General features: G+C 32.5%; 1 protein-coding gene across 1 annotated transcript in view; it reads left to right on the top strand.

Moving 5' to 3' along the window:
- The first annotated feature begins 3,175 nt into the window (after window positions 1–3,175).
- The window catches only part of LOC108906695 (pyrokinin-1 receptor-like), a 127,730-nt gene continuing 106,681 nt past the window's right edge, over window positions 3,176–24,224 (top strand). The window contains exon 1 of the mRNA XM_018710031.2: window positions 3,176–4,169. Within this exon, the coding sequence (XP_018565547.1) occupies window positions 3,371–4,169 (799 nt within the window). The 5' untranslated portion in view covers window positions 3,176–3,370. The remainder of the gene's footprint in view (window positions 4,170–24,224) is intronic.

The following is a 24,224-nucleotide window of genomic DNA, read 5'->3' as shown; positions in this document are numbered from 1 at the left end:
ACATATATAGGTATTGCTGGTGAAAATTTGAAATATTTGGAATTATTCAATTTTTGTGGTTGAAAACAAGCATAGGTACTGAATTTTCGAAACCGAGAGAGTTGCACTAACCAAATTTGGACAGGACATGGTTAATACAATGCGAAACATCGCGTTGCTGTTAAAAATGTTGTCACCGCTGTTCTTGGAGATGAAAATTCGAAATATTTGGAATTATTCAATTTTTGTGGCACTATTTTGTGCACTAACCTTTGTACTACAGGTGTAAATGCTTTAATATTTAAAGACAAAAATTTTATTTCCTACCTAGGAATATAGCTATCCAATTCTTGGATTTAAAAAATTTCTTTTAAATACAGAAAAACACGATGCGTTATTACGAAAACATGCTATCTCAAATTTAGATTGGAAAACAGGCTACCTCAGATTTTTAAGAAAAAATATTGTATCTCACACAAAATTAAATTAGACTAGTTTAAGTTGGCTGCATTGGCGTTGAAATGCACTTTGAATGATTGAAACAGTGTACTTATAATAAACTTATATAACATATTTTTCAAAAAGTAAGGAATATTTATGTTTAGGTACACTGTCTATTTTAACTATTTGTTACATTTAACATTTTTCAATTAATTTTGTTAACCTACTGTTATAAACGACAAAATTGTTAATTCAAAAAATAGAATAATATGCAGTATGCTGCAACACGTACATTACTCGACGTTTTTTGAAATAACAATTTATATAAAAATAGTGTATACCTTAATACATAAAAATGTTTATTATTAATAAAAAATATTCGATTTTTTTCATACAAGTTTACTTTGATATAAAAATTAATAGCGCACACTTATCTTCACACGATCTTTACACGGTCGATAGCCGTACGGTTTAAGGCGTCATTACTTAAATAGATGTGCCGATCTGCCCGGGTTTCGAATCCCGCGGTCGGTAGACCGTAGATTAGCTATGTTTGTACGAAGGATTGGCACCCTCTGTGCAGGTATGGTAGGGTGGAAAAATGTTGGCTTGGGTCAATGTGAGAAATTGACACCGGTTGGCATTTGACCGCCCCCCTAATTAATGAGGTTTCCCAGATTTCCCTCATTCCTGCACTGAATGGTGGTTAGGGCCTACCAACATACATCGTTCCTGGGCGCAAATGCGACCTGCGTAATAATAATATGCCGCCTCCTCTCCCGCACAAGTCTCCGACTTATGGGCTAATTCTCGTAGTTAGAATGAGGAGTAGAGATATTATTATTATCTGATTTATACTCACTACTTTATTCTAAAAATAATTTTATATGCCTTAATGCGGACTCCAAGGAGACTGCAATAAAAAGGATTATAGTGGACCAGGCTAGGCTCCAAATTCCAGATCCGAATTGTTCTTACCTGGACAATATGCCCGTGTAGTGCAGCTATACCTGGATTGTCTTGGAAATTGCTCTTAACTTGCATTCAAATAAAGTACTGAATTTTACACACAGCTTTGTATTTGTAAATGCATAAATAAAAATATCAAACATTTTTCAGTTTTTTTTGTGAAATACGGTTTTTACAATCATTACTTTTAAATAAGAACAAGATGCAACAATTTGTAGAAAAACATCATTTATTCATAAAATTTCATTAATTAGATTTAACATAATAACCAGAATATAAATATAATGTACAAAGTTGATTGATATGTACAATAAACATGTGTGCATGGGAACCGCGGAAACGTACACGTGCATATCATCTGCTCTCCGCCCGTCGCATCAATATCCAGCAGATCATAAAGTACCGGTAATAAAAGTGTGAAACCATTTGTTTTTATTGAGGTGCAGTAAGAACGATTCGAACCCGGAGTTTGGGGCCTAGCCTGGTCCACTATATAATCCTTTTTATTGCAGCCTCCTTATTTTCAGAATAAATTGTGCATCCCAGATTTTGTGAAAAAAATACGTGTATCAAGAGTAATGACTATAAATAAGATAAAAGTACGCTATTAATTTTTATATCAAAGCAAATCGAAAAGAAATCGAATAGTTTTTAGTAACAATAAACATTTTTATATATTAAGGTAAAAACTATTTTTTTTATAATTTGTTATTTCAAAAAACGTATTTAAAAAATATATATAAGTTTGCGGTTTCAATCATTCAATGTGCATTTCAACACCAATGCAGCTAACGTAAATTTCTAGTCAAATTTAATTTTGTGTGAGATAGCATGTTTTCTCTTAAAGATCTGAACTAGCATGTTTTCCAAGCTTAATATGAGGTAACATGTTTTCCAAGTACAATTTTAGATAGCATGTTTTCCAAGCTAAATTTGAGATAGCATGTTTTCTTAGTAAGGCTCTATTTATTAATGGATTTTATTATTGTTGGTATACATAGGTATAATTCTCAATATCAGTTCTAAACTACATAGAAATATTTTGATAAATGTTTACTACAGTCGTAAGTTCACACACCCTCATAAAATTTTGATGTATTCACTATTTTCAAGAATACTGATTGTAAAATTGAAAAAATGTCTAATTGGTCGAAACTACTTATTTGGACAGGGCCGAATGGAAAATGTGGTGAATTTAGAAAACGCTCGGAGCGGGAAATAACTACTCTGTCGACTACATGCCCTAGCATTGGATTGTACTAGTAAATAAATAGTAATAAATAATTATCTAAATTGAAAACTGAAAGTAATATGTCAAAGAGAGTTAATAATAGAATATATGTTGTTTAACATATCAGTTTTACTGAATTTATATCTAGATCAACGTAACTGATTTTTCCTAGCTATATAATAGATTTCTTGATAATTTTATTAAAGTGACTGAGCGGGTAATAGTTTTCAGTATTCTGATATAAAACTGTTTATGACGTCCCTAATAGCCTCGCTATGTTTGCGAGCATCATAATCTAAAAACAAAAGTAGCTGTTGTTGCACCAACCCCGACAGCCTTGCATGTGTGCCAAAACAAAAATGCATCGCGAACTATTCATTCCCTGTGTGATAAGTCGCCTTCGATTCGCGCTGATGATTGTTATCTGTTGCGCTGCAATTAAAATGGGCAATGCCAGTTCTTCGGGTAGTAGGTAAATTCGAGCATTCGCTTAGACGTCGCGGAGCCGCGTGGACAGAAGGGAGTGGGGCCAGGACAGCGCGCGAAACCAAAATAACAAGAACCCGGCGCGAAATTATTGCAAGTCCACATCCGCGAAGCGCCAACCTCCATGCTCGCGTCTGCCGTCAAGTTCAAGTTCGGATCGTGAAGTATCTAAAACGGACAATTACAGTCCGGGTTTATATAATAAAATAAAATTTTACGTTACCAGACGATTTCAAAATGCTCTGAACCAGCTAAACCGTCGCGATGAGTGTGAAAGACAACCTGTCGAACATCAGTGACTTAGTGCTAGTCTCAAACACTTCCTCCCAAGAAGTGAACCTATATCCGTTCTCTCTGGTGGTTCCCTTCACCATAGTATACGTGATCATATTTTTCACGGGAGTGATAGGTAACGTGAGTACGTGTGTAGTTATAGCAAAAAACAAATCCATGCACACTGCCACCAACTACTACCTCTTCAGTCTGGCGGTGTCGGATATGGTCCTCTTGATTTCCGGGCTACCACCGGAAATGTACAGGATCTGGTCCCCGGACACCTACGTCTTCGGGGAAGCTTTCTGCGTGTTGCAGGGGTTCGCCGCGGAAACCTCTGCCAACGCTAGCATCCTCATCATCACAGCTTTCACCGTGGAGAGGTACCTGGCCATCTGTCATCCGTTCCTTTCACACACCATGTCTAAGCTCTCTAGAGCGGTGCGTTACATCATCGCCATTTGGATCGTGGCTTTGGCTCTGGCCATCCCGCAGGCTATACAGTTCGGTATAGAAGTGGAGGTGAAGGATGGGGTTCAGATGAGCCACTGCACGGTGGTAAAGACTTTTTTCGAGCACGCTTTTGAGATCTCGACGTTCGTGTTCTTCGTGGGGCCTATGACCCTCATATCCATTTTGTACGTGTTGATTTGGATTAGGCTGAAGAAATCGAAGAAAATCACCGCCCATAGGGTGTCGACCTGTACGACCAGCAGCTCTACCACGGAGCCGGGGAGGAAGAGGATGGTGCGCAACGCCTGCGCCCAGAATAGGGTCGTCAAAATGCTGAGTAAGTCTTTTACCTTCTTTTAGTACAAAGGGTTCCCATATTATGTGTAAAGTCTTTCCGAAGATAGTTGAGCATGTATAAAAACACCTAGCAATAAAATTTCATAGTTTCATAGACATCCCTAAAAAAAGTTTTCTGCTAAAGGCAAAAAATTATAATAATTTGAATATACGTAATGTGTAGAAAATTTCTATTATATGTTAATTTGACTAACAACATATTTTAATTATTTATGTCATCAAACAATTTTATTATATTGATGGTAAATTTAGTTTTGTTTCGTTTCAAAAGGTCTCCAAAGTGCCATGTAATAATATTAGTAAACAAATATCCCTCTTATTTCTCCCTTTCGCTATTGTAATATGAATGATTAATAGAAGGTGCCTTTAATAAATTAAAATTACTTGAATCACACCAAATTCCGCATTGCTGCACTGCACTGTTGTTAGGTCATTTGTTGACAACTGAATTTATGGCCAGGTCGCTCAGTACAGCTGTGTTTGTGCCGCGTTTGCCCGCGTGTTCATTCTTCAACTACTGAAATTGAATTAAGACAATTTAAAGAAATTCAGCTCTATTATTATTAGACAGCATCAAAAACGACACTTATAAAGAACAAACAAATTTAAAAAATCGATAGGTTTACATATTTAATTTTTTGTAGTTACTGTTCCTATTAAACAAAATATTTTCTAAAGTATTTTGCTGTGTAAATATTTCTCTTGTAATGGTTTTCTTTTAACTATTCGTTATATTAAAACACCTCGAATGTAGTTTCTATATAGATCCCAATTTTCATTTAAAAATTAATCAACTGCAATTAAAATAAAATAATAAGTACATTTTATATTGCAAGACCTCATTCCAACGTTCTCCATCTAAAACTGCTGGAAATGATCACATATAATTAAAAAAGCAATAGATTTTATTTAAGACATTCCTCATTCTACAAATTATAAACAGCAGTTTCTAATTATTGTCAAAATCATAAATATGTTTCATTGCTTTTAATATAAAGAAATGACAGACAATCAAAGACATTCTTTTAATTTACAGATTGAGTAAAATCTGGAATTAATGAAAGAGCTACGGAAGTTTAAAGGTCATTGTCAAAAAAATCATTTTCTTTTTTAACTTTCTATCTAAACAAAAAAGGTAAAGGCAAGTCGTAGGAAATTTTGTCGTGATACAAAGGAAATATATAAAAAAACAATTGACTGTCGCGTCTCGAACAAAACTATTGTTTTTTTAAATGAAATACCCTTTATATTTGTAGTTTATTAAATTCCACATCATTTGAGAACAATGATATACAGGCTGTTACAAATTCGCTTCTCACTATAGGGACTACCAACATTATGTCTCTAAAATATCAAGGCTAACATGATTAGTTTTCGAAATATTTGAAAAAAAACGAAATTTTGCCAATCCGTTTCTGTTACATTTCAGCCTTGTTTGAAGTGATATCGAAAAAAGAAGAACACTTTCTCATAGCAACTTTTTGTCCTGTATCGAATGGCATAATCAATTTTTATATATAACGTTTCGTCTCTCCAGGACCATCATCAACTTCATTTTTTTAAATACACTCGAGAAACCTAGAAATAACTATGAGCACGGGATTAAAACCGTAACAATGTTTTATTTTAACGTGTGATGGTAATATGTTAAATAACTAGGTGCATTTCACAGGGTCTAACGACACTTAGAGTGTACGATAAACGTATAAATCTAAATAAAAAGTGTAGATTTTGGAACGAATACATTGAAGATGAATTTTTCGAGGCAAAACTTCTGAATCTAGTTCGGGCTGAGGAAGTACAGTATTGGGGGTCACGAAGGCTTGCCAAAAATGTAATAAAGTTTCCAGAGTCGTATTTAAAAAAAAAAAGATGATAATGGTCCTGGAGAGACGAAACGTTACATATAAAAATTGATTATGCCATTCGATAGTGAGCAAAATGTTGCCATGACAAAGTGTTGTTTTTTCAATATCACCTCAAACAAGGCTGAAATTAAATAAACATTGATTTCCAAAACTTCGGTTTTCTCTCAAATATTTCGAAAACTAATCATGTTAGTCTTGATTTTTTAGAAGCATAATGTCGGTACCCTGATTACGCAACTTGGCCCCCATTTAAGCTAGTTTGTATCTCTTATCGTTTCCGAGATCTCTGTAGTGAGAAGCGAATTTGTAACAGCCTGTATACGGGTCATGTATTTGCTTTGATAGTTTGCACAGTTGTTTAATTTATTTACTGACTTTCCACAATATTTAGGGTCAATATTGCCATAAAACCAGTGCATATTTATTATTTTCCGCTATTAAATTTACTAAACAGAACTTTGGATACTATATAATGTGTTTTATAACACTAGCTTCGTGTTTTGTCCATAGGACACTTTTTTAAATAAAATTTTTTATAGTTTTGTGACCCGCAATTTGACGAAAGAAAGTTGTAATAATTTATACGACCGAAGAGAGCAAATATTGAATGAGGCGGGTAACAAAAAAACAATAAAATTCACCCTTTCGTCAAAAGGACCAGTCAAGGGTTAATTTTCATGAAAATAACCCTTAGTAAGGCGGTAAAATACTCATAATAAGTAAAGTGAAATCTAAAATTATGCTACAAATAAGTGACTGCTGACAATGCTTTAGTTTAGGATTTTGGGAATTTTTGGCATTTTTATAAATACAGTTACTTCAGATTCTTGGTTTCCCTTACTGTATATTTTGAAACATATCTGAATTTTAATTATATTTTTATAGAATACAGAAAATATATTTTTAAATTGTACATTTCAAACTACAATATTTGACAAAGAATTGACTTTTAATTTGATTTACATAGCAGCAAAGTTTAAGAAAAATTAAATAATAGTTAATATGCAGCAGATTATTTATTTTCTCTGTTTATTTGGGTATTTTGGGAAAGATATCTCTAAAATGATATAAATAAACCCATGTGCCAAAAGAATTAGTCAACGCTTGACTTTTTGAAACTATTTTGTCAACCAAAAATCTCACACTGCAGAAAGCAGTAAAATGTAGAACAAAAAAAACAACACTATATCATGCACTTCTTTTTTTTATAAGTCTGTTATTTTTCGGGGCGAGATTTTTGGCAAGGCAAAATATTTGATAAAAGCAGCCATAGCTCGAGAGTTTGTTTCATTAATATTGAAACAAAATGTTCGTTGGCGCCAAAATACCGCAAAATGACATATTGCCAGACCGTCGTTTTGGAACACATGAAAATAAACTTGCTTAATCTAGGGACTTTAAGTCCATATGACAGAAATGACTTCTGTACGTAAATATCAAAAAGTGACAAGTGTTAGCTTACCAAATTTTGTTTAAATTGTACAGAGCCGTACAGAGCCGTTGAATTTATGGAAATAAATAAATGAATAAACAAATATTCAACGACTCCCGCTACTAATGCAAGTAAAAGAGGTAGCTTGGAACAAAAGTAGGTTCAGTTAAATATTTTGAGCCGAAGAATATCTCTCAGCATGATTTACCCTGAATATTGAAGCATTTCGCGTAAGTGTGTAGTGAAAACGTTTCTCCAAATTTAAATTACTTGGTGTGTGGCAATGAATAAATAAGTAACTGGTTAAAATAGAATTTTTGTCATTGAAATTTTGTTTAATTAATTAAGTCTTTAAAAACCGACATTTATTACGTCCCTGAGATGTAAACACACATGTAAAAGGTGTAATTTATTATCTATTTTGACAGACATCTACTGGTTAATTTTAAAGACGACAGTTATCTTTTTCACGCTCTTGTTTACTCTTACAACAATTAGAAATGCAAAATAATTTAAATTGCTACTACTAATAATTAAATTCTTTATATTTCTATCCTTAAAATTAAAATGATTTTAATTTTCAAGTAGGTTATATACACTTTTGGTATATAATTGTTCAATTTACTATTTACTACTTATGATACGGGTATTAGTAATATAAATATCCAGAGCTCATAAAAAAACTCATCTACCCATTCACGCATTATTACTTTCACCAATCGATCAAAGACCAGTTACATAATATTGATTTTAAGCATGTCTGGCATCGCTAGAAATAATTGCTCTGAATTTGTATAAAAAACCCGTGACATGTGAAAAACTATATTAACCGCTGAGATCTGCATGTGTATCCACCTGTTTCACCTGTAAAATTGTATTTATGTAGGTACTGTCTGTCTTTTGATATTAATCGAAGTTATGGTAACCTGTTTTATACAGGGTGTAAGAAGTTTGACTGCCATTACTTTAGCATGAGATAGAGTAATCATAAATGAACAAAAAAGTTGTATATTACAGGGACGTACAGTTAACAGTTGTCAAACTAGAGCGAGTATTAATATTAGGGAGTTTCATCACAACGTGACAACAGCGCTTAACCTAACGCTACACAGCTGGTGCATATCACGTGTGCACATGGCAGACTTGTCCTACGGAAAAAATGTAAACAACTATTATTGTGAAACATTTAGTAAATTTCAAGACAATTGTTTTCCAGTTTTTAAATAAATAAAATAAAATTTATCGATTTTGTAGTACGAAGATAGTGTTGTGCTTACATTTTAGCTCGAATTTTAGTAATTATTAATCTCTTAAAACAGGAACTTAACTTTTAATCAAAGTACGTATTTGAAAAATATGAATTAAAGTACCCAAAAATTCACGACGTTGAAATAATCATACGTATTAAAAATAATTTAGGTACTTACCAAAAAACAAAATTCAGTAATTTTTAAACGTACAAGTACAAAACAAACTACAACATATGCTCAAAATGTCCACCACCATTTTCGACGCACGCACGACACCTTAGAATACAATTTTCGCGCACTCGCTGGAAAACGCCTCAACAAAAGGAAATAGTGATACGCAAAAAACATTCAGACACGGTCCAATTCCAGATACCAACTGAATTGCGTAATGCTGGACAGCTTAGTACCTCGCCGTTGTCATATTGCTCAATATGAATTTTATCGAATTTTAAATTTATTACAATAAACATAAAAACATAAAACACACCACAGAAATGAGACAACCCCCAAATCCAAAAGCCAAAGGCTTGTGCGGAAGGGGGCTACACTTGAAAAAACGCGGCCAAACACCCATTATCCATCGACATTGCCAGTGCCGACACCGGGGATCGAACCCGGACCAGTGTAGGAAGCCTAGCCGAGAAATGCTTGCCACGCAATCTCGACCGACTGCGCTACCGTGCGATAACACGATAATAATGCTAATTATTTTAGAATTAAGCATAAAGAAGTTAAAAAAAGTGATAAACATTGTATTTTATGGTATTCTATACACGCTGTTATGTCAATATTCCTTATTTAATCTAACTTTTGTAGATTGAAGATTTTCATAATTTTTTTCTCGGAAATGGTTGAGTTTAGGACCCATGTAATATAAAGTTTTTTGTTTATTTTAATGTATTCTATCGTCTGTTAAAATTAAGGCAAACAAACTATATGAATAAAAGCTTTTTTTGGGGAACGGATTCGTCTCTACACAGCTAATTATAATTGTTACTTTGTCCGTTAAATGGCCTGTTAAATTTATTATGTTGTACCAAATGAAACACCATTTCATTCTAAAGAAACAGTCTTTGTTTCTTTACTGAATTGCAACGGCCATGCACATTAGATTGCCCTGTCCATAAAAAATTAAAAATATTTTTCTAGTTGTATCGTTGGATTAAATGTTCTCAAAAGCAATAAATAAATCGCTGTCACAACTGATCACACAAAGTCCATTCGACGTATATCCCATTACTTTCCATAAACTGCACCAGATCTTATTCTGTTCAGAATAAAGTAAACACGATAAATAAAATTCGTAAAGTGGAAAATAAAAAATTATACCTGAAACTTCAAGAATCGAATCCAATATTATTGATAACGTAACAAGGTGTCTGAAAATAGTGCAATAAATTTTGGGAGTGTGACAAATTTTAAAATTTTGTGGTAATGGTAATATCAATAATAAGCATCAGCTTTCTCAAGTTGAAAATGTTATTTTTTCTGTACATATATAATGTATGTATAATTTAACCAAAAATTAACTATAATACAGCGAATTATTAACTATAATTCGTTTAGCTGTTTCCACATAACAACACATGTATTCTATTCATTTTCTGCATATTTCAACAGCATTCACGCAAAATCCTTCTATATAATTGTAAATTTTCTTGAAATGCATGTCTTGGTGTCAGGTATTCATACTGCAGCTCTTTTTGCTTTGTATTCTCTCGATTCATCAAATAAGCAGTAAGCTTGTTATATTTTCCAATAGTTATATTTTTGTAAACATTTATAGTAGCCTTCAACATCGAATACTTCGACCACATAGATGATATTGCATATTTTTTCTTCAAATTTAAAAAATACGACAGCATGACTTCTTCATTTATTGTCGTTATTCTCCGTTTTTCCCTTCATTCGTTAAATTCGGCGAACACTTTTCGTAATGTTCCCTGGATTTCGCTGGCAATAAATGGAAAATTGCTTCTTGAAATTCTTAAAAAACAGTAACAGGAACACAATTGTTTTCTTGCATTTTTACCAAATTCAGATAGAACTGTTTATTAAATAATTAATAATAAACAACGTACCATAGCAACCAGTAGGTATAATAAAACCTACCACGTTTCATTGAGTACTAGTAAGAAATATCAAGTCGTGCGAATATTTTTTTATTAAATTCCAATAATTATGGTTCCACAAATATGACTGTGATGTGATTATGATGGATAAAACGTTATATTGCATTCGTATTTTAATTTCCTTTTATCCACTTCTTGTGTGGATAAAATGCTATTTAAAACACGTATACAATAAATAACTATTACTCTACTAATGTACATACATGTACCGGTACAGATTTCCACCTGAATATAGGTAATATATTGTAACTTTTACGATAGGTTAACTATAGGTACAAGCTAAATTGTAAAATAATTTAACAGTTTTTTATTTTGTTTGACGTTAGCAGTGCTCATTGACTAAAGTCTATTCTATTATATTTTTAAAATGTATATTAAAAAAATAATGATGTTTTTTCTGTTCCTTTTATAATTTTAAAATAAATGTTTAAATTAACCTACGTGATATTTATTCTACAGTACAGAAGCATAATACTTTGCACATTAAGATGAAAATTGTTATAGATAAGATTAGTCTCAATCAAAGTAGGCACCTATTTATTTCTCAATTCTAAAAAATTCTCTGGGCAGCCTACACTCATTGGTTCTTTGAAACTAAATCGGAATTTAATTAAATTGAAAATTTCACTTTACCTTTAGATACTTTTTTAAAAAATGCACTTGATTTTAAGAAAATATTTATTACCAATTTTTTTATAACTCGGTAAATCATCGATATCGGCCAAGAGCAATTTTGATGTTTTTTAAAGTTCTCATTCGGAAAAATGTGTTATATTACAGAAAATGTTATCATTTTTTTAAATGAAGAAACCCTCAATTACTTGCGGTTTCTCTACTACTGTGAATCAAGAAAAAACTGTTCTTCTACATAATATAATGAACTGGGCCAAGTTTTATTTTAATCTTATCATTAGGGCTGTCAGAACTGAGCCGCGGGACATAGGCGTACGCATTATTTTTTAAAAAGCAACAAATTAAATTGTCTAAAATACACCACCTTAAACAATTAACAACATCAATTAATTAGGCAACATCCGCACGATAACAAAAGCAACAGTATACTAAGGTGAACATGAAAAGCATTCTGAAGCAGCGGCTCACGCATGTCTCGGTTGACCCGCTTGGCATGCCATTGAACTGCGGCTCTCTCTGACACCTTACTTATTAGCTACTAAAAAAAATGTTTTTAGCAGTGTTTTATAGTTTTATAACCCTCTAATTTTTTTACTGTGCATGTCCTGACACATATTTTATAAACATCCAGTACGTTTTAAGGTTGCATTTTCCGAATCTTAACCTCAATAAAATGAGTACCGTTAGAAGGGAATATTATCATTTTCATATTTATGTCGAAACTTTTATAAAAAGTGTTCGCTAATACAGTTCGAACTTTGAGATATATCGTACTAAAACACAAACGACCCTGATTAAGTAGGTACAACATAAAATACAATTATTAAAATATCTGAAAAAATAAAGGACCAACTTACTCACCTTAACAGGGCAAGCTGTATATTCCCATTGTTATAAAACTGTAATAAAAAAGTATATTGTTTTTTCAGTGGCTATTGTTTGCAAATATTAACAAAAGCCATTACCATATAGTTGTTTTACTATAAATTTGAGGTCAAAGTCACTATAACACAACCTATCCATATTTGTGCAGTATGTAGGTACGTAGCTAAGTAATATTATATGCATTACCAAAATGAAGGGTAATCTATCATACGTTATTTATTTACGATAATTATGAATTAGAGTGACTTTCTAACACCTGGTATCTTTTATCCAACAGTTATTAATATTTTACTTGCAGTTCTATTGATTTCAGTCAACATTACGGTTGCAAGAGTCGGTATATTAGTTATTTGTATAGCACGTGTATCTATTCGTGTATTACTTGTGTACTGAATGATCATTTTACCTGAAAAAAGAAAGTTCATACTTATCTAAATTATTTTTATTAATTCACAATATGGAGTATGCAAGGTGATTTCTCAGTCCATGCTATAACCTCAACAAATAATTGTTACTCAGTGGAAAACAACTACTCCGCGCTCTATATGCCCAGACTGACATTGAATGACACTCCCAATATCTGATAAATACCACAAGATATAGTCTGGTTTGTACCGGTCTATGTCTGATGACGCTCTTGACGAATGATTTTAGCTATTTACTTGATATTGGTGGTGTAATTCAACGCCAGTCTAAGCTGTTGTTGACAATTTTGTTTGTGAAGCAAATTATTTTAATTATTTTAGATTTCTTCAACTGTACAGGGTGGGCAAATAAGCGAGGTAAGCGGCTGTATCTCAGAAACTAGTGATCGTAGAGAGCTACGGTAAAAAATTTTATAGGTAAAGTGGGCAAGGGAAAATGCTGGAAATTATTTTCAAGTTTCCAAGATGGCCGCCAGTGGGCGTTTCCACCATCTTGAATTACATAAAGTTACGTTTCTCGCGATTTTCCCCAATGAATGTAACAAAAAAGTATTTGCGTTTTAATGTTAACTTAAAGTCGAATATTTTTTGTAAAAACAATTTTTCTCTATCTTTCGAAATAAAGTGGTGGGGGGTATTTGAATGTTGTTTTAAATAAATGCCTGTAACTTCGAAACGGCTTAATGGATTTGGATAAATTTGGTATCATTGAAAAGAGCATTTCTTGGGCTTTTAGGTTTCTCGTAATCATGACAGTTGCGACCTACACGGCCGCCGATAGAGGGCGTTATTCGATATTATAACCAAAATATTGGATTTTCTCAAAAAATTTAAATGCGATGATATGACTTTTTTTAGACTAGAAAATAGACAAATGACCAACCAATAAGCCTGCGCAAACCGCATCTTAATATCTTTTTCCTAACTCAAATTATTAAAAAAAAATACTAAACCAGGAAAATTCATATATCCCCATTTAAAAATGCATCGGTTGCTTTCGATAAGAAGGCAAGTAGTAGGCCATGGAAATAAAAGACAAACTCCTCTCTAAAATATTCACAAGAAATGTCAGTTTATTTAGTGCTGTGATTTTAAGTCGCACGTTTTCGTATTTATAAGCGATTTTCCTTTTAAATAAAGTTGTGGTCCTGAAAAGGACCGATTTTGAAAAAAGATTAATGCCTTCTGTGTTCAAATTGCCTTCCGTCATATTCCACACATTGTTCCAGTCTTTCTTGAGTCGACAGAACCGCAGCCTCGATTTCTACCGCTGATAGTTGACGAATTGAGTTTCGAATTCTGTTTTCCATATCCATTCGTGTTGTTGGTGGAGTTTGAAAAACAATGTCTTTTAAGCGTCCCCACAAGTAAAAATCAAGACATGTCAAGTCCGGAGATCTTGCCGGCCAAGGAAATAGGCTTCCCCTTCCTATCCAGCGTTCTCGAAAGGTCCCGTTAATATGGTTTCGGACATTAATTGAATAATGTGCCGGACAACCATCTAATTGCAGAAACATAGTTCTCCTAGTTTCGAGTGGCACATCTTCCAACAAAATTGGCAAGTCGTTGATCAAAAACTCTAAGAAGCGGTTACCAGTTAAAGCTTGATCAAAAAAATAAGGTCCAATAATTCTGTCCCCAATGATACCGCACCACACATTTAGGCTCCAGCGTCCCTGGTGCTGCACTTCTCTTAACCAATGCGGATTTTCAGCGGACCAATAATGCATATTATGACGGTTTACTCTACCATCACTACTAAAGGTAGCCTCGTCGGTCCAGAGAATTTCCGTTAAGAAATTTCTGTTTTCCTCAAGCATGCCTAGCATCCATTGACAATAATTTAATCTATTATCGAAATCTTGTTCATTTAGCGCCTGGTGCAAAACTATGTGGTAAGGATGTAATCTAAAAGTAAAAAACAACATATGCGTAAAAATAATATAATCAGAATAACACTGAATTGTGTATTTGAGAGTATGTGCTAAGATACTTGGAATAAGATAAAATTATTTACCTATAATCTTTCAAAATATTTCTAACAGTTGTTCGTGCTATTCCCAAGTCTAGAGACAATGTTCTAGTTCCTACATGTCTATCAAATTCTATGTAAGCCAAGACATTGATAATGTTTTCTTCGGTCCTTCCATTGCGACGCCTGCGACGTTTAGGACGACGAAAACTTCCAGTATCGCGTAATCGCTGTACCAAGCGCGGAAACATTCTTCTCCCGTAATGACGGCGATCTGGATACCGTGCCGCGTACTGTCTTGCAGCTATAGCTGCATTTTGAAAACACTCGAAATAAATCGCAATCATGTCAACGGCTTCATTATTTGTGAGAGGCATTTTGATTAAAAAGTACTCAAATTATACGCAATCAACAATATTAGGCTGCGTGTGACAAAAGTTTGACGTTACTTGGCAATATTTTTGTTAGGCGATTGTCGTGTCCATGGCCTACTACTTGCCTTCTTATCGAAAGCAACCGATGCATTTTTAAATGGGGATATATGAATTTTCCTGGTTTAGAGTTTTTTTTTTAATAATTTGAGTTAGGAAAAAGATATTAAGATGCGGTTTGCGCAGGCTTATTGGTTGGTCATTTGTCTATTTTCTAGTCTAAAAAAAGTCATATCATCGCATTTAAATTTTTTGAGAAAATCCAATATTTTGGTTATAATATCGAATAACGCCCTCTATCGGCGGCCGTGTAGGTCGCAACTGTCATGATTACGAGAAACCTAAAAGCCCAAGAAATGCTCTTTTCAATGATACCAAATTTATCCAAATCCATTAAGCCGTTTCGAAGTTACAGGCATTTATTTAAAACAACATTCAAATACCCCCCACCACTTTATTTCGAAAGATAGAGAAAAATTGTTTTTACAAAAAATGTTCGACTTTAAGTTAACATTAAAACGCAAATACTTTTTTGTTACATTCATTGGGGAAAATCGTGAGAAACGTAACTTTATGTAATTCAAGATGGTGGAAACGCCCACTGGCGGCCATCTTGGAAACTTGAAAATAATTTCCAGCATTTTCCCTTGCCCAATTTACCTATAAAAATTTTTACCGTAGCTCTCTACGATCACTAGTTTCTGAGATACAGCCGCTTACCTCGCTTATTTGCCCACCCTGTACAATATGACATGGACTTAAAAAAATACATCGTATATTCTAGTAATATAATAAATAGTATTAATTAAGTGCAAGTATTGACATAAAGACATAAAATTAAATATATAGTTTTTTAAAGCTACGGGAAATAACATCCTCTCGCAATGTTAGCAAATCAAGTGGGCAAAATATACACATAAACAAAAATGATGGTATTAAATATAATTCTGTCTCAGTGTAAATTAAATACTCGTTTTATTAATCTGTTTGTTAACAGTCAACTGAACTTAATCAAAATGGCGATTAAATTGACAAAATTATAAAATTAACACTGCTATGAAATTATTCTTAGAAAACAACCTAGTGGTATATGTATATTCATAGCGTTAACTATAAAAAAAAATAATGTTTTACCTCTACTTGCCACTGACAGATGTATAAAGATGAAAGGTATGAATATAATTCAAGAAACATTATAGTATAGGCCAGGAAATATAGAGTTAGACGCGATTTTTTGTTTCGGCAAGCTGAATTTATCACTATAGATGCTAAATATTATGTTGTTTTTTTAACTTAAAGCTCTTTTCATACGCTTTCCGAATATGTAATAATATATAACTATATCAAGTGCGTGCGTCGTATATTTCATTTTGCAACTAAGGCTAAAAAGTATAAAAAATTCCAGTTGCAAATTTTAAATTAAAAAGAAAAATCATAGATTTCAATGTATTATTATGAAATCTACCATGAAAATAATCAGTGCGATTGTGGGAGAAGTTCCGGATCATCCAGACAAATAATTAGTTAATTTGTTTACAAGGTCATAACTTGTAAACTATTCACTTACCGATTCCAGATTTCGTGTGAGTTATTAGACAGTGATAAGGAATGAGAGGATGCGATGCCAAAACGTTCTGGTAATAATAACGCAGTTTATAAATGTTTAATTCAAAAGTCATAAATAAACTTCTTCTGTTTATAACTTTTGATCTAATCAATATTTTTTGACACTCGATGTCTAATTTTGTAGGCCTTTTGAAGACAAAAAAAAGTACTTTACTGTTTTCTCGTGGAAAAAAGTTATAAGCGAAAAACGTGAATTTACGTAAAAATTATACAATTAACCACCCTGTAAACAATCTTCCCCCCATTTTTATGACTGTGGAAACTGGAAACTAATATATTATTGTACATAATATTTAGCATCTATAGTGATAAATTCAGCTTACCTAAACAAAAAGTCGCGAAATGGTAATTTCCCAGCTCTTTTTCCTGGCCTAAGTAAATACTAATAGAAAATCTAGTATGCAGCGATAACAAACTCGTGAGTCATGATTTTACATACATTTTTGTATGTATATTTTAACTATAGTTAAAATCTAGATAGATGTGTAAGATCATATTAAGGTGTTAAAAACTTGACGATTGCCTTGTTACTTTCTAAATAGGAGAGGCTTTACTATGTAAAAACAGCAAGGCTGAATGTTTATTAATTTGTTGAAGCTTCCGGTTTAAGTTTGATTAACTTCCTAATATTTAGTGATATATTCCGCCATAATTTACATTTTTAAGATGAAATCTTAACTTTCCATAAACAGCAAACAACTTTGTTCAAGCATAATTTTTTAAATGTAAGTACTTTGGGAAGGAGATAAAACATTGGGACTGGTTCCGTTTAAACCGGAAACCCAAGTAGAATAACTTCTACCCACTCCAGCATTAAAAAAAAAGTGTAGAAAGGTCAGATCTGTTGGTACTGCACAAGTAATAGATAATAGTTTACAATAATTTAGGTTAGTGGCACTTAAAATTGTTGTTTTGTATAATTTTCAATAATTTGTATCACATACGTAAATTATTATTAGAATCCACATTAATTCTGTTTCAGTAGGAGCCAACTTGAAAAAAATAAACCCTAAAATGTAGAAATATACTAATCAGTGTATCATGGGTTCTGGATTTCTATAACAATAACTGCGTAGAGAAGTCAGTTATCTTTTACATTGTACTTTTGCATTATATAAAATGTATTATTCCTAATCCTTTTTGGGTTTTACTGCATTTGATGTAAATATTTGAATAATAGTGTGAATTTACATTAACTGAGATCACCAGGTACGGTGTCACCCCGCGCGTGTAGAGAATTGTGTTAGTTGTTCAGTAAGCATGTTTAGATTCATTTGTGTCGTAATAATATGCAGGCTGTTACAAATTCGCTTCTCACTACCGGGATCTCGGAAACGGTAAGAGATACGAAGTAGTTTAAATGTGGGCAAAGTTGCGTAATCAGGGGACCAACATTAAGCTTCTAAAAAAATCAAGGCAAACATGATGAATTTTCAAAATATTTGGAAAGAACCGAAATTTTGATAATCGTTTTTGTTTCATTTCAGCCTATGTGATTTACCAAGAGCACGAGATTTTCGTGCTCTTGGTGAAATCTTGTAACATTCGCACACTCCTACCCAAGTTGTCTTCGCAAAACCCTATGACTTCGGATCAATCGGTCATCTCTTCATTAGAAAACGCCATTCGAAACGAATTGATTGACAATTCATTTATTATAAAATGACATCATCGCTTACTACGATATAGGGATGTTCTGTGCTACGATAGTAGTGACTGTAGTGAGTATTTGTTGTACTTGAGTAGTAGTGATAATGATTGTCTAAAGTTGAAAACATGTTTTTGCGTAAAAACTATGAATGCTACAAGATTTTACCGAGAGCTCGAAAATCTCGAAAAAGGACTGATGCATCAATAAAAATAAAATGAATTGATTCCAGCGACCAAATAAAAAGTTCTGGTAACTTTTGTACCAAGACACTCAAGAATATACCACTAGCCCAAGGTAGATGGACGAGGTTGCTTAATCAAAACATGAGTTTTACCTAGGAACAAATCCACAGCAAGTTTCATTAAAATCCATCGTAACATTCTCCAGATATTACAAAAAACATTTTTTTTTCAAGAACTTTGACAGTCAATAGCAGAGGAGCCAGACATTTTTTCTTAATGGATGTTAGGTCAAATCCTTTACCTACCTTTTTGATCGTGTGTTTATGGGACAACCTGTATATATAAAAAGATATCTTTCTAAAATAAGTAATAATGCCTAGATTTTTTTTAAATACTATGTAGTTTTCCAGTTTTTTAGTAGAATCACACTTTAGATGTCGTAAATATACATATTACATCGGTAATGTAAATTTACATTTTGGGTGAATTACACAAAAAAGTGTAAAATTATATGCTTAATGTAATTTTACTTGCATGATGTAATTTTACATTACCTACTGATGCGACAAAATAACCAATGATCTAGTGTGTAATTTTACATTAAATTTTTATTAGTATAAGTAATTCAAGTTATTTGACGATGACAGATACTTAGAGACTTTTTATTAGGCCGTATTGTTTACTAATTTCTTTAATACTACTGAATATTTTTATATAAAAACATCGAGCAACAAATAAACAACTCATAAGCATATTTAAAAAAATTGAAACGTTTAAAACTTTTATAGACTTGAAAACCTGAATCATCAGTCTCGACTACCCTTGAAAATTCATTTTAAAAACAAAATAGTCGAATATCTTCTCCTGGTAATTTTTGAGTGGACATCCAATATTATTTTCAGGAACTGGCACTATAAATAACAAAAGCTCATTAACTGAGGTTGGGAAATTATGAGTACAGAATTAGAAGTCTTAATATAAAATGCGACAAACTTTTCTTCAAATATATCTCACGTTGTTAATAAATTACTAGATACTCTTTCTGCGTATACTTACATTACTTACACGTATCAAACAAGTGTTGTTTTGTTGGCACAGGACCAAAAAGTATTGTAGATTTAATGCTATACAGGGTGATTCACAAATGGCGACCAAAAATGAAACGTTGTATTCTTTGGTGAATTTTAAGGGGAGTCTTTTCTATAAAGTATTTATATAGGACGCTTCGTTAAAAAGATACAGGGTGGTAAACTTAAAAAAATATTTTGAATTTTTTTAAATAATTTAAGAACTAGTAAGTGAAATGATTTGAAATTGGGCACATGCGTTTACGTAAACATTGTCCAATACTACTTTTACTAAAATTTACATGCTCCAGTGGCGGAGATACAGGGTATCGGTGGTATATTTTTCTAAATAAAACAGTACCCCACTGCTTTACGGTAACAACCATGAAATTTTTGGATTCGTTTTTAAATTTTCTACAAATTATTACTCTTTTATATTTATCGAAAAAAGCCTTATTTTCTAGTAAAACTTAGAAAACTAACTGAAAACACATTTACTTAAATGACATGACATGAGTAATCATTCGGTTATTTATTCGAATAAAGAAATTAATAACACTAGTCGTCATTGTAATGATTTAATTTGAGTAAATGCTCAGAAATACCTGCATTTACACGAAAACAGGCCTGACATATTTTTAGTAACGAAAAGTAATGCAGTGATCTTGAATTTTAGCTAATATTCAAGATTAGATGGTGAATAAATTTAAAAATTTTTCACGGTAAATATTTAAAAAAAATTGAAAATATGGTGTGTGTGTGAGATTTCGACTAAGTATACCTTTTTTGCTTAAAATGGATAGGGGAATAAGAGCACTAATACGAAACGTCAATGTACAGGGTAACAAAAAAGTTAGGGGCAATTTAATTCAAGCGTACCCTTATACGTGGCGCCCTCTACAAGCAGCGTCAAAACCAATGACATATTTAAATTTAGCACCCTAGAAAACTCCCGTACCCCAAGTTTTATGCCAACATTCAAATTTGTTTGGAAATTATTCCTAAAAAATAAAAATAAAAAATAAATAACTTTAACATCCTGTATATCGAAAACTAAGCATTTGCGAAATAAAGTCTTATTTTGACCTCAAAAATACGCCCCCAAATTCTTTGTAATGAATTTTAAATCACCTTGTATACATAAAATTATTGCGTAATCAAGTTTTCATCAAAACTGAATAGCTACTGTTATTAATTTATTTTTATTCTTCAGTAAGTACGAAAGCAAACACTCAAAACCTCTAAAAATATCAGATTTTTTTTATTTAGGTAAACAACGCCAATTAAGTATGGAATTTAATGCATTATTCATTCATTAAAATGTCACCCGACATGTCCGCACAGAATTAATGAAGATATATTTATTATTCCCATTATTTAAATATTACATTTGAAATTTGGAATTAATAAAGTTTAGTTGTTTAGGAATTTCAGACCGCGGTGTTAATAATAATGTCTAAATATTTTTTCCCTCAAGTAAATTCATGAGTTGGTGATATATTTCTGTGGCTTATTAATTTGTTTAACTTAATGAGGTACTCTGTAAGGCAAACACATAAACTTGTTGTACAGGGGGCACTGTAAAGGTTCTATATGTAACAAAATACCGTAAAATAAAGGCTTGTTCTACCTAAGCTTAAATTTATCCATTTCAAAAATACTTTAGAGAAGAAGAAGAAGAGGAAGCTTTATCTTTCGCAGTTAGGTACATGTTTTAAATACCAAAAAACAAATAAATGTTATTTATAAGGCCATGAATAGACTGCATTTAATGGTATTGATATATAAAATATGAGTAAGGGCATCAGATTTTAAACTGTTATAATAAGTACGCAAAATGTTCGTCATCAGATTTTAAACAAATCCCTACTCTACGATTTCAATTGTCTTGTACACACAAGAAAATCCACTGTTTTATTTTTATTTCACGAGCAGCGACAGAAATTCTCTTACGAGGTTGCTCTTCGTGTTCAATTTCTCTTAAATACACTGAAATTCTCATATGACCCCACAAATAAGTCTCAAAGATTAATATCCGGTGACAGAGCTAGTCAATAATGTCGTCCATTTCCATCAATCCAACGTTTTCCTTTACTGTTTACATATTGGACATCTTGAAAAAATGAAAAAAATCATCTTATAAAAACACGTTTCTTGTCGAATGTCTTCCAACGGAATAGGAAATATAATTAATTAGAAGTCCAAATATTTTTGTCGTTAGCCTTTTAGTAAGGAAAATGGCCTAACTAATCTTCTACAAACTAGCTTATAAGGCGTGATCCAAAATTCAAGCAAGAAATAATTTTGTTAGATTTTATTAAAAATTGTAAATTTATTTATTGATTCATAAAGAATACAGTAAAGGGTATGTATGGAATAACCCTCCACGGGTTTGCTGAAACATACGCATTCATTTGTCGAAATTTTCCATGACTGTTTTGCATAAATGCCGCTCAATTTCGTTAATACAGCATTCAATTTTCTCCTTCAGAGGGTGGGTGGTCATGGACTTGTTGGCATAAATCTTTTCAAAAAACCTTAAAGACAAAAGTCCAACGGCATTAAATCGCATGATATGGGCGGCCAATTCTGATCAACTAAACGGGAAATTACACGACCAGGAAATGACTCATGCAGTAATTGATTTTTTTGTTCGAAAATTCAGTATCCACTTTGTGGGTGCACAAGTGACCCATTTTTAAGCATTACGTCAAGAGCGCCAGCAGGACGCCGCCGGACGTACCAGTGTTCCAAGAAGGGTCTACTGGCGCCGACGACCAGATGCGTACCCATATACCTACGACTGACTCCACACACAGGGACTCTCCAACGAACACTCACCCCGTCAACACTTTTAAAGACAGAATACAACTTACTAAAATTAAAACTGAAAATGGTCCTTTATTTTCTGAACCTAGAATAACAAAATCTGGAGTTCCACAAGGTTCTGTCCTGGGGCCTTTACTTTTTAGTATATGTACTGCGGATTTTATGTCTTCCGTAGTGCACACTACTTTGTACATGTATGCAGATGATTTACAAATTTTGTACAGCTTCGAAATCGAGAATAAACAAACTGCGGTTGATCTTATTAATTTTTACTTGATTTACTTGATTAAGGAGTTATGCAATAAAAAGCACCTGGTTATCGATACTTATCAAAAAACTAGACAGTTGGGGGAATATTGACAATTATCCTTTGGAACATTGTAGTTCATTAAAGACTCTGGGTCTTGTATTTGAAAATGACTAGAAATTCTCGCATATTAGTGAGCTATGTAAAAAGGCATTCCTCTCCTTTAAGCAAATAGCACCTTTAAAACGCTATTTGAGCTCTGATATTAAATTAATATTGGTTGAATCCCTAGTTTTGTCTCATCTAAATTATTGTGATTATGTTTATGGTACTTTACTTACATACAAATGCTGATAAACATGATCGACAGCTTCGTAATTTACATGATTTGCAAAGAATGCGTCATCGAACTGAATATTTCAGGTATTCATTCACCTATTTAGCAGCTACAGTATTAAATAATGTACTGGTGCCTTAGGACTTAACAATCCTCTGATCAAGAAACGCATTCGTGAGTTGGTCATGGAAAACGATAACTCCACAAATGCTGCTGTTTTCTAGTTTTTTAGTTGTATTAATATAATAATTAATTATAATATGCGTGTGTGTATGTATATTTATAAGTTATATTGTTTTTTACATTGTTTTAATAGCTCTTTATAATTATATTTATTGTAATATGTAGACTTGTTATTATGTATGAGTTAATTGACTTTCTGGGGGTAATTTTTTCTGTAAGTGCTCAAACGGTTTAAATTTAAGTGCAAAAAAGTAAGTGTGAGAACGGCATATCATTTGGTGATTGATTTTTTTGCCAATTTTCGTCAAATAAATCCGCCTAAATTTCCTAGAACTTATACTTTACACGACAAGGAAACTTTATTAGGAAAATTATTATTAGGAGAGTTATTTATCGCAATTTTACTGTGAGATTAATGACTACTGAGATGTTAATGCTGAAAAATTTAAACACTTTGAATATTGGAAAAGTATAAGTAAGAGAATTGCATTACTTTAAATGTACATGTTAGATAAATACAAGGTACTCATTAAAATCGCCCACTAGAATGTTATGCCTGTTCTTTTCTCATACATTTGCCGGAAATTAATTTAATAAATGATTCACTCGGTCCGTCCAATTTACTGAATTAATTGGGACTACTAAGTCCATATTATTTATACCTACAGTAAACTCGACCTATCCAAATAGAATTACAGCTAATGACCAATTTGATGGCAATTGAAGCTCATTTTATTTCTATTTAGTAACTATAGGTTAAAATTACAAAATGTAGATAGATGGTACGTTGAAAAGACACATAAATGGAAAAAGTATTCACCCACACTCCTCAGTTTTGCGAAATTTTTTCTAGGAAGAATTTCAATCGATTGAAAATTGTAAATA

This window comes from Anoplophora glabripennis, unplaced genomic scaffold (genome assembly GCF_000390285.2).
Source record: "Anoplophora glabripennis isolate ALB-LARVAE unplaced genomic scaffold, Agla_2.0 scaffold64, whole genome shotgun sequence".
Classification (NCBI taxonomy): Eukaryota; Metazoa; Arthropoda; class Insecta; order Coleoptera; family Cerambycidae; genus Anoplophora; species Anoplophora glabripennis.
Note: the sequence above shows the minus strand (reverse complement) of the source record. Positions and strands in the feature narration are given on the sequence as shown.